This window comes from Ostrinia nubilalis, chromosome 5, assembly GCF_963855985.1.
Source record: "Ostrinia nubilalis chromosome 5, ilOstNubi1.1, whole genome shotgun sequence".
In the NCBI taxonomy this organism is placed as follows: domain Eukaryota; kingdom Metazoa; phylum Arthropoda; class Insecta; order Lepidoptera; family Crambidae; genus Ostrinia; species Ostrinia nubilalis.
This window is the reverse complement of record NC_087092.1, coordinates 6,019,512-6,031,907: the sequence shown is the minus strand read 5'-3', so window position 1 is coordinate 6,031,907 and position 12,396 is coordinate 6,019,512. Positions and strand designations below refer to the sequence as shown.

The following is a 12,396-nucleotide window of genomic DNA, read 5'->3' as shown; positions in this document are numbered from 1 at the left end:
TTATTACCAAATCACTATAAAATAATTATTACAACAGGTACCCTGCTTTTGCAACTTGGAGAGCTGAACCAGCGCCCGCAACTCGACAGGGAGATCTCGCAAGACAGCCTGTACTTAGCAGCAGCCGCCAAACAACCTGCGTTGCCTGAGGTCAGTATATTTTGCCCTTTAAGTTTCATCCTAATTTCATAAACACGACAGCTTGTGAAAATGGATGGACGGATGAATTTTCTCTTTTACGCAAAAATAACTGTGTGAATTTTATGGAAATGTATAATTTATGATGCCTCAGACATCAGACTAAGACAGGTAATAATTTATCGAATTTACTTGGGGACAAGTTTTTCTAATTGTAAAATGTAATTTTTAATATAACTGTTTTAAAATTACTTTTTAAGTTTATCCGCTCATACTTTGATACTACTCGTAATATAACTGAACACATTTTCTGTCAACCAGATGGATCCCAACGGCAACCCAACCGAGGTGGAAGACAAACCGCAGCCATCGCCGTCAAAGGAAACCGAACCTTCCGCCGAGAGCGTATGGTCGATAACCCTGGAGCAGTTCCTGGCCACCATGCTATCCCAGGAGCCTGTGGAGGCCTATTTCAACCGGACGGTGTCTCTGATGCCTCAGCTGGAGGCCTTGAGGCACCGCGATAGACTCCAGTCCATATCATAGCTGATAGAGGTCGCTGGAGTCGAGTGATCCGGGATATCCAGGTATGTAGACATTTGCGCCTCTTGTGGCTATAATTTGAACTAAGATGTCTGGCTATTTCAAAATTGTATTTGAATTAGTGCACCATATTTTTGTTGCAACAACACGTTTTCGCGGGGCTCTTTTAAAACAAAATAAATCGTGTAATACCACTGGAGTTCAGTGAATCTAAAATGGCGATGTGTATGTTTCATCATAATGATGATTATGATTCATAATGCTTATTCTTGATCCAGACAAGGTCTGGAGTCAAAGAGTCATTTGAGTATTTTGATCATAGTATGAAATAAGAAAAGAAAAAATAAAAGCTTTAAATTGGCCATATTAAAATAATAATTATTTAAAAAGTAACTGAGATTTATATTTGAATTTAGTCATGAACGCGCTTGCCGGTAAATTATATCAATACACAACAGCGCTATCGACATAAGTATCAATACATACGCACGGTACGAATTTATTGTTAGTAAAAACACCACTTACTCTGGCCGAGTGAGATAAGAGGTGTTTACGCACGATTATGTTTTAATTAGAATTTAGTAATTATGAACAAAGCGCTATCGGTCCGAATATTATTTGATATTCATACCGTATTTCAACTATTTCAAATTTATTTATTAGAATATTTGATTCAAATGTATTGGTACATTTACCGATCATTAATCGTTAAGCTAAGCTATATGAAAAACGTAAAATAAATATCAAAACGTAGCAAATTAGCTGTGTCTGTGATTTCATCTATACTAGTAATATTATAAATGCGAAAGACTAGTCTGTCTGTCTCGCTTTCACGCCTAAACCACTGAACCGATTTTGATGAAATTTGGCATAGAGATAGTTTAAGTCCCGGGAAAGAACATAAGATAGTTTTTATCCCGGTTTTTGAAACAGGGACGCGCGCGGTAAAGTTTTTCTGTGACAGACAAAATTCCACGCGGGCGAAGCCCCGGGCGGAAAGCTAGTATGACATAAATTATTTTTATTTATTAAACACACCTAAGGTGCCAGCGATTACGTTGATTAGAGTCCATAAAAACGTCATTTAAAATTTTCAGGAAGAAAAAACTGGGATCCCATGGACCATGAGCAACGTTTTGCGATCTGAAATAAGTTACCGAAAAATTGTAATAAGTATATTGTATTAGGATTACAATGTATCGAAGTATAGATAAGTTATGTGTCATTGTGTCAACATAGTCCACTTCTAAATCAATATTATGTTGATGATTAAACGTTATAACTGTTAAAATGCATTACCTATATTTAAAATATCTGTAATAGTTATTCATGTACCAAATAATTACGATTAAAATAATACCTTTTATAAGTTTCCTACCCACTAATAACAGCTTAAATATGTTGACTCAATGTAATCTAAACAACATAATATGTAGAATGAAAATCTTTTATGTATCGCATAAAAATATATTCAAATAGAAACGAAAATTGAATCTATTTTGCATGAAGTCCGATCCTACACCTGAATAAATGGTGTACATACTAAGTCTAAAGTATTTAGACAAATATGTATATAAAGGTAAAAAGTATATGCATTTATTATATTATGGCTTTCGTTACCTTGAGTTTACACGGTATGCCATAGTTTACATTCCAATGATGTAAAATATTTGTAATTTGTAAGTCTATAAACTTTCATAGCCATATTAGTTTTATAAGTAGCATAATACAAATAAACGTGTGTATCTATGAGTAGAGGTGAACTAAATATAATATTTTGTCCGCTAGACAAGTAAACGTTCGCTGTTCGAATCGCTGTCGTTATTTTCACAAACATTATGGCTGAAAAACCATAAGTTACTTAAAGCCTTTATAAATACTGATGGCGTGGTCTTACATTCCTTCAATACAAAAATATCACTACAATTATGTTGAACTCTTGCCTGTCATATTATAATCTAATCTAGATTCTCAAATGAAGTCTTACTATTAGGACTGAACTATGGTTATTAAGCACCATAAAAAGGCTCTATTGACCGGTTACCGTTTGCGATATCTTTAATGGTATAGCTTGGAATATTATCTTCTTCCTCACCTTGTGTGATATTTACTTATTAATGCAAAATTAATTGAAGACCACTATAAATTTAAATGTACCTTAGTAGTGATAAATTAGAAGAAAAGTAATATATTTGTACTTAGTATGAAATTGGATAATATTATGTTTTATTGGTGCATAGATCTTTCTTCCTTTTGTATGTAAATAATATGTACTATTAATGCTTACATTATCAATGGTGCTTCGCAATAATTCGCAATAAATTGTATGTAAAGCAATATTAAAAATAAAATTAATACCCGGCCCTAACTTAAATCTGCAGCTTAAGTGTGAAAGAGACGGCATTCTAAAGCTCATAGAGCATTGTCTTTTTCATCTGCCAATAAAGCTGTCGGGCATATTAATTAATTGGACACAGGAAGTCATCAAACGTTGAGTTTGAATCCTAAATTCAAAGTAACCTTTTTAAATATTATAGGCACCTCACTCTTTTTTGACAATATCCAGGTTTTTTAAAACTTAGTCCGATTTTATATTATTAAAACCACAAACTTAGTAGTTTATAATCCAAAATAGCTCACTTTAATCTCTTCTCATATTTTTTCTGAATGTGAATATGTATGAGTAACGCAGTTTCCATTTTCATCCTTAAAATAATAAAACGGTGCCTTCCTGTGCTCTTATAGTAATTTGTATAATAAACATTAATTTAACTCTTACTAGCTTAGCATTGTGTACATTAGTATAAGGGATAAGCAATGAATTATTTTTATATGCTTCCATTATTCTGTAAAATGTACTGGCAAAGCTGTAATGGAATAATCTTACAATATGATGTTTAAATGTATAATAATCTTGCTTGTATGTTGTAAACAACGCAAATATTATGACCAAATAAGTAAATATTTTCTCAAGTACCTACCACTTGTAACCCTGAGGCCCGTATTACAAAACAATACTCAAAACTAGACTCATTTTTTCAGGTACAAATTCAAGCCTTTGATTGGTCGAATTTAGCTCAATCACATGGATTTTTGAGTTTGAATCTAGTTTTGAGCATTGTTTAGTGATACGAATATTGAATAGTGTGTAACATTCCGCTAATCCTTTGTCTTAGATTTTTGGGAACTAAATTACTAATGTCATCTATATAAAATCATTAAGAACAATCAATAAATAAGTCTGGCGTCCAATAGGGCGACAAATCGAACGTCCATTGATTCAAAATTAAACTTATACATTAGGCACTAACTCTGAACAAGAGGGCGCAGTATCGATAAATATTAATTGATCTCGATTGAGAACTCGATTCGGCGTTACTATTGGACGCTAGACTTTATACATACCTTTTATGAGTAGTAAAGTTCCCTATTGTTAAGTCAGAATGACGAAATTGATGCGGAATGTTTTTCCTCGCTCATTATGTGTGTTGACGATTCATGAAGTCATCATAATCATTGTATATTTGTGCCATAACAATACGATTCTGCACATCATTCAATCATTTTGTTTATAAATACTTATAATTTTCTATTTTATGCACAACATGGGCTTTGTTTATAACAATTCTAACTGTATAGTGGAACTTCTATTGTTACTTTTATATTTAGCTTCACGTGGTTTCAATAAATCGTAAACCATTTATGTAATCTAGTTATAAAATCTCGATTAAATACACTTGTTTGACGTTAAAGTGTGTTTTATTTATTTTTATTATTATCTAACGTAAGGGACGTCTCTCCTTTATTATTCACTATTGGAAGAGTGTCTAATGCTCGTTTTCACCATCAATCCCTAATTTAAGTAACCTTTATGAAAACAAAACTCATATTACCTATGTTACCATAGGGGTCACTTAAAATTAGGGGTTGATGGTGAAAACGGGCATAAGTAATGGTACATGTGCATTTATAAATTTCGGAATTCAATAGATTAATATTATCGAACCTCGAAACCAATTTCACTTGTAAGATTAAACACCATCACACAATTTTATCGGTCATGTCTAATGGGGTCGAAAATTAGGTTTATCTATATCTAAAATAATGTTTACTTACGTACACTCCCAAGTCCACTCTTGAACAACACAAGTAAACGAAAATACCCTATTTTCTTCTGATAAGAATGAAATAAAGCTTAAAAAAATTCAAAAGAATCCCATCTTTAAATAAGCAATACTATTCGGTACATTGCTGGTGAAAAAATAAAATTAAACCATTGTTCTTTTCACTTATTTAATTTCCAGTCATAAACTATATCTTATTCTATTTAATAAAACAAAATCTAATGATACCATTACATATACGGATTCGGGAATATTGTTTTGTTAATTTTTGGCGATTAATCAGTAGGTAATTTGTGACAGTGCATAACAGTAGATTTCGACATAAAATGCACATTTTAGTATGTTCTAAGTTTATGTAGAGGCATCTGCCAATTTCCAGGTTGTCTTTTGCTGTTCAGATTTCGATGATGTTGGAACTTTTATCTCTTGTAGTTTTGTGCAAGAACTCCTGTTCATATTGAGGGCCGCATGTACTGCAGGAAAATTTGAGGGTCCAAGCATTTTTGGACTTTACTGTCTCCAGTTCTGGCAAGTAAATAGCGACGTTGCCGTCAGGTGTCTTCTCAGACTGAAAATAACATAATTTCATGTTAAGTGATTGATTAATTATTTTACTAAGTTTCATAATTAGTTTCGTCTTAATGCTGAGAATAAGGCAGTTTAATTTGTCAATGTTAAGTGAACGACAAACAAATAGGTAAGTATACGAAACGCTCAACTACTGGGTAAACATTTTGTGGGTAAATACAAACTATGTAAAGTATGGTTATTTAACAAGAATATAACAAACATAAACAAAGTTCGTGTGAATGAACTTCATTTCTTTTGACAATCAAAACAGAGAGTCCGACATAGGGTCAAACAGATAATAGAATCATTAACTTGACTGGATAAACTTAACACTAAATTAAACAAAATACTGTTTGGGAATACTTGTTTTCTTAATTACTGCGTGAATTAAGGTCACAACCCATGTCCCAAGCAAACTAGAATCATATGCTTAAGTAATATTACACCTGGGTATCAAACTCGGAACTTCAGTAACGAGAATCCTTGTTATTACATGACGGAGGTATTTATTTAAAAAGTAGCAAACATTTTAAAGTACTTACCGCCAAGTAAATTCCCTCATTCCCCAACAGCTCAATATGCCAATGCGGCTTCGCCACTACTTCTGTAATGTTTGACAGATACAGCGTATTCGTATCAGGCCATTGCAGGAAGATTGCGAAGACCGCTGTCACGTCAGAGCTATCAGGTTTCCCAGTGCAAGTGTACCAGACATCTGGGCTATAGGAATCGTTTTGAGCTGTCCAGGGCTTGGTCCCGTATATCGCTTCTCCGTTGACCTCAATCCAGTCGCCTAGTTCTTCCAGTCTCTCCTCGAATATCGGGGCTATGGTACCCTCTTTGGTTGGGCCTACGTTGATCAGGACATTGCCTAGAAAGGACAATATTTATAAGAAAGACATGACTCTTGGTCATAGGCTGCCTTTATTAGCTTCAGATTTCTATTAAAAACTTGCAATTCATTATCAGCCGGGATAAAATGCGCGCCATGAAAAATCTTATCCACGATTTTGGGCGACAAATGTATGGGTTTATCACGCAAAATCGATAAAATGTCTCGATAAGACGATATAATGGCGCGCATCCTTGGCTGGCTGGTTACATGATATTATGATATAAGGATATTAAGTATTATTAAGGAATGTAGTTAGTCTTACCACCACAGCTAACTGTTGATATGACGTCTTGCAGTAATTCATGTATGGTTTTAACGTCATCCAGTTCCATGTTTCGTCGGTAGCCCCAAGACTTTTTGTCCAACGTCATCGCGTTTTCCCATTTGTGGTTTACTAGGCGACCTACAAAAAAGTTGGGTAGCAGTGTAAACAAAATGTTAAGACTGATATTTATAATTAACACTAACTAGTGATTGGTAATTAACACAATCTCAATAATAATCTTGTTTGTAATACCTACTCTAGAAGACGAGGTCAATAATCTTCAATAGAGTGCCTAGTAAATACTTATCTTATGAAGTTAAAATGGTGCAATGCAATGCACCTTTGCAGTGTTAATACAATGATAAATAATAAACAATATTGTTGAGTAACATTAACATTACCTGGGTTGTAACGGTCTTCACAGTTATAGAAATCTCCGTGATGGCAAGGGATACCCACCCCCCATCTATCGTTAACCACTATGTCATCCTTGACCGGGCTGTCGTTATAAAGCCATGATAGCAGATCGGTTGACTTCCAGTATGTGTCGTTGGCTTCCCAGTCACCATCAGCCCACAGCACCGATGGCTTGTAGTCGTTTATAAGCTGTTTGATATCAGGCCAGAGCTTTGTATCTGGGTAATCTCGTGTTTTAAAAGAGGCAGCTTTATCTTTCAAGTAAATAGGGTTGTACCATTCATAAAGGGAATGGTAAACACCAAATTTCAAGCCAGCTTTCCTTACAGCGTCACCGACATCTTTGACTAGGTCCCGATGAGGCCCAACGTCTACAGAATTCCAGTTGAATGATCGTTTTGAAGGAAACAATGTGTATCCCTCATGATGTTTGGTTGTCAAAACTACATACCTGTAAATTGAAATAATAATTGTTAACTAATTATTTATAGCCTTCTCATTAAGTATTATCCTTGTATATAGAAGATAAACTTATCCTGTATTATAAATACCTACAAACAGTATAAATTGACTGGGAGCTTATAGCTAGCAGTTTGAACATTATAAAATAAATAAGACAAATAGAAAGAAAATGAATAACTTACTTAGCACCAGCTCTACGAAAGAGTTTTGCAAACTTCTCTGGTTCAAAGAACTCCGCTTTTAGCATTGGAGCAAATTCTTGGTAAGAGAAGTTAGGTGGGTAATTTTTCTCCATGAACTCAGTAATTTCCTTAACGTTGCCATCTAAAATATTTTTGTTAAAATTGTGACTTTAGATCAGTTACATTAAGATTAATTTAATAGATAGGTTGCTATCTCATTACATAATTGTTTAAGTTTTTAAACTTTTATAAAACTACCTCCCTTACCCTTGATAATAAAGTGGTAACTGGTTGTAGAAAAAAATTAAACTAAATATTTAAAGAAACAAAAATTAAAGTTATGTAGTAAGTAACAGCATTTGATTATAACGTCTGAAGTGCGAATGTAATAAAATTAAAAATAGTCACTCGCTCTCCAGAGTCAGAAGAAATATTTTAATGTGAGGTAGGTAAAACATAAAAAAAAAATAACAGAAAATAAACTTTGTTTTTAACAAAACAAATAAAATAAATAAAAAAATACATACTCTTCCAATCATTCCAGAACCATTCAGAGTAAAAACTAGGCACACTGAATACGCCCCAGTGAAGAAAAATGCCTATTTTGGCCTCATCATACCACCGAGGGAGAGGCCGCGTATCCAAGTCTTCCCAGTCAGGTTTGTATTTTTTACCTTTCTCTTCAGGTTGTGCTTCAGGTTCCCTTTCAATTAAAAAATTTTCATTGCCGTTTTGTACAGAAATATGACACTTCACTAATCCAACAGTCACCACTAACAATATTAAACGCATGTTTCACAGTCACAATAGTGTTTAATTTCTTTTAAATTGTTTTTGATTTGATTTTATCAAATAAAATTCAAAAGCGAATAGTTTCGCCGCCAAAAAAACTCGAACGCGTTCTACGCCGAATTATTTGGTATTGATTGATTTTGACACCCGGCGCGGCGCTGCAGTGCCGGTCGATCATATATAGAGCATAGAGCTATCATAACATAGATAGAGACGTACACAACAACAAAAGCCACAGGTTACTGTGATACCAGATTAAATTTTATAAAACTACCTACGCTACGCCCACTTCAGAAAAATACTTATTTAAGTAATTATAAAATTTATTCTCTAATAAATGCTTTAATCAATGGTAATTAAAGGTTAAAGTAATTAATTAATTACCAAAAACAATATGTAACATTACTGTATTTTTCCCAACTACAAAAATATTCAAATTATGATTAGATTATACTTACGATTATACAAAAATACCATTTACTACCCATTTCCGTTTATTCCCTCGCTCTCATCAAATGGTGATTATTTGCGATAGAATGAGAAGATATGACCGGAAATGGCTAGCTGGCACTGTGGCCCATAGTGCATAATGATGTTCAAACAAGTCATTGAAACATAGAGCATTGAAATGTACTAATTATTTAAAATAAAGTACCTTACATCTGGTCACACTGATTTTACAAAGATAAAATATTTATTATGTCGTATCGTATGGCGCAAGTTGTACTTTCGGCCACAATGTTAACTATCCATTTCCGTTTTTGCTCTCGCTCTCATCAAATGGTGATTCTTTGCGATAGAGCGAGACGACATGACCGACAATGGGTAGTTAACACCGTTGCCGATTAGTACACTATGTGGAAAATTGTCCAAGTACCGAAGTATGGGCGACACACGGGTGGGGGAAAGAGAAATTAACCGAGATCGTGTTCACACCACTACGCCTGCCTTGGCCAATTTCCCGCATAGTGTACTTGTGCCAGTGAAACACCGGCTGACCGGAATGTCCTGTTTTTAACCGACTTCAAAAAAGTAGGAGCATAGATCAAAGTAATAGCAGGGACTGTTTTTTTTGTGAATTTTATGATATTAGATCATTCCACAGCAGAGCACATAATAAAAATTTTATGTTAGGATAAAGATTAATTTATGAGGACAAAAAAGTCCAATAAAATCTAAGTACGTATGACGGTATGACACAATGACGGACTGTGTGTTATGGTTTGGAACCTAATATTTTTTATTTTGACTTATTCGCGGGATGCGCTTCAGTCAGACGAGATATCACGGAGACAGGGCAGAATTAAAATAAACAGGCATTGCAGCGATTTTTTTTATATTTATTTAATAATAGTAAAACTTGTTGCAGACTTGAACACAAAAATGTAATACTACTGGCACACAATCATGAGCCAAGGGTGTATGACTAGATATTTATACAAAAAATATTTTACAAACAAAATTATCTAATTTCATTGTAAATACCTTCATAATTAAAAAAAAATTGCCATAAATTAATGGCACATAAAAATGAGCAGGAGTGGTAAATTACTTACAAACATATTAATGCTCATCTTAAGTTATAGAAAATTTCTATTCTAACACAATGTACTTTATTAGCATGTCAATGTGTGGCTGTGATGATTTAATTCTAACAGATTAAAGATTCATTTTAGACTTAGTTTCGTAAAATATTATGCTCTCCTTTATCCACTTCCCTGCTAGGAAGTGGATGACACTGCTATTGAGTATCAACTTTAAAGTTTGTGTAATGGCAAGCCCCATTGATGATGATTTCGCTGATACTTGAAGTCGGAGGCGTATGGGCCGTAGGCAGAGATTCTATGTGTGTAGTTGAAGTCATTGTAGGGCTTGTGAATAATTTTCCACTATGTATCGCTGTAGTATTATGAGGTTGGCTTGTATGTGTGTATACAGTACAAGCGGTGTTTTGTTCTACTCTTGTATCACAAATCATGCCCATTTTAACTTCAAATATCACATCCTGTATCTTTTTCTTTGCCACCAAAAGATTCTTTTCTCCTTTTAGAGATCGCAATTCATTGGCAACATACTCCCCAAAGACAGAGAATTCATCTCTATTTCTTTGTATGCTAGGAAATACAACATCAGATTTTGGAGAGCTGAAAGAGTCTGTTCTTGTAATTTTGTGTGGTGGAGAGATGCTGCCTAGTTTGCAGTCAACAATGGAGCTTTCCGAGTGTGGTGGCAGTACATTTGTTTCAGAACTCAGGTCCTGAAATTGAGATAAATTCATGTTAATAAAAACAATAAATAATAGTAAGTAATACTTAATAACTAGATAATATGGAAAAGTCGAGTAAGAAGAATTTAAGTATTTAAATCAATTTATATTTGTAGATAATTCTTTTTTTGAATGTTTAAGTTTAACAACTTACCGTCTGTAAGATTCTGTACGGTTTGCTAGAATCCTTCATAAAGTGTAGATATTCAAACGCGTACCAATTACTAATGTATCGGTCGTCGGGATCCTCTGCATTTGCTCGCGCTTCCCTAGCGGACTCCCTGTTATATTGCGTCCTCAAATGCTGGATCTTTTTGGTCGTGTCCGGCACAGATATACCCAGGATCTCGGATATAGTACGCAACTCCTCTTTCCGCTTCTGTTTGTCCCTCCGAGTATCACACAAAGACGGGTTCCACAGACTAGCGTTCAGTTGCAACAGTTCGATCAACTTCAAAGTCTTATCTTTCGACCACTCCATCGCGCAGTCTACACGAGCGTTCATCGAAATTATGGTGTCAACATTTTTAAAGAGATGTTCGACAACAAATCGTTAGATAATTCACCAAACAACGCAGCGGACCGGATCGAGCTCTTCGATATTTTGTGACAATGACAGTGACAGCAGCTGACAGCTGTCATTTCAGAAGCGTTCCGATTCACAGTGTTATTTCAAATTATTCATTCGATAGATTTTGTTAATTTATACTAGATTTATATTAATTAATATTCCACAAAAATATTCATAAACATTATTACCACATCCACAGAGCAAAGTAATTCTTACAAACAAGAATCATTTTTTGGTTCCATTCCTTTTGTACGAAAAGGCAAAGGCATTATGCCATACAGCCAAGTATTCAGTTTCTACCTAAGGCCCGGTTTCCACCAAGGCGAAGCAGAGCGGAGTGGAAAAGTGTTTTGACTTACCAATCAGATTTTTTTTTTATTATTTTCACAAAATTAAATCTCTCCGCTCCGCGTCGCGCTGCCACCGCTGTTAAATTCTATAGAAAAACGAGTCCGCCCTATACATTTCTCTCAAATAGTCCCTTATTCACTCGTTTTAATTCATAATTGGATGCAAATCAAATGTTAAACGTACAGTATAATAGGTTCAATGATATCAAAATTACCTACTTGCTTCATTATAAAATTTATGTAGGTAGCCCTTAGTTCCTGTCATTAAACTAAGTAAGAAATTATCCAACAAGCCTAGGATTTACGTAACTGCACTCGGGGTGTAAGAAGTCCCATAAAAAATGAAAATGAAATATTTTATTCAGCGACGTGTGCGTTAATAATAACGCACTCGTTGCCAGGATAACCTGGCATAATGTTGTCTCCTTTCTGGTGTAAATGTGCCCGAAACTTTAAATTTGAGCCCTCAGCCGTTCCAGCAGTACCTACATATTCAAGAAAAATGGTTTCTGCTAGGATAACGTTATCCTGACTACATCATTTATACCTGCCTGTTGGGTCTAGATGGATGAAAAGTATACCATTCGATATTTGAGCCCGATTGTTTTGGCCACATAGATCTGGGACCTGTTGCTCTAGCCGAGTCAGCTAGACAAAGTTAGTATACACCTCCCTAGACCTAGGTATCAGTCGAAATCGCTAAATCGCATCTAGGTTCACGTATCATGAACTTGAATTTGTCAGGAATTAGGAATATAGGGTTAAACAACTAGGGGGTACCTTAGTTCGCTAGGGACTCGCTAAATACTTTTTAATTTATT

General features: G+C 34.6%; 1 protein-coding gene across 2 annotated transcripts; it reads right to left on the bottom strand.

Annotated features, from left to right (window-relative positions):
- Positions 1-4,957: 4,957 nt before the first annotated feature.
- Positions 4,958-8,566, bottom strand: LOC135071733 (tissue alpha-L-fucosidase). Of its 2 annotated transcripts, none has more exons than XM_063965514.1 (6): positions 8,124-8,566; positions 7,597-7,738; positions 6,937-7,403; positions 6,533-6,673; positions 5,918-6,246; positions 4,958-5,373 (listed from the first exon to the last, which is right to left on the bottom strand). In XM_063965514.1, exons 1-6 carry the CDS (start codon positions 8,386-8,388, stop codon positions 5,200-5,202), a joined length of 1,518 nt encoding a protein of 505 aa, XP_063821584.1. In that variant the 5' UTR covers positions 8,389-8,566; the 3' UTR covers positions 4,958-5,199. The 2 variants fall into 2 exon arrangements, with proteins under 2 accessions (XP_063821584.1, XP_063821585.1); XM_063965515.1 differs by having other exon boundaries at positions 8,271-8,566.
- Positions 8,567-12,396: the final 3,830 nt, after the last annotated feature.

What these genes read in the sequence shown, in the direction of transcription:
- LOC135071733 (XM_063965514.1), bottom strand. Translation starts at nt 8,388, where the DNA reads ATGCGTTTAATATTGTTAGTGGTGACTGTTGGATTAGTGAAGTGTCAT. An exon ending in GTTCTGGAATGATTGGAAGA is followed by an intron (nt 7,739 to 8,123) that starts GTATGTATTTTT and finishes AAAATATTTTAG; the next exon opens with ATGGCAACGTTAAGGAAATT. An exon ending in ATCAACAGTTAGCTGTGGTG is followed by an intron (nt 6,247 to 6,532) that starts GTAAGACTAACT and finishes TGTCCTTTCTAG; the next exon opens with GCAATGTCCTGATCAACGTA.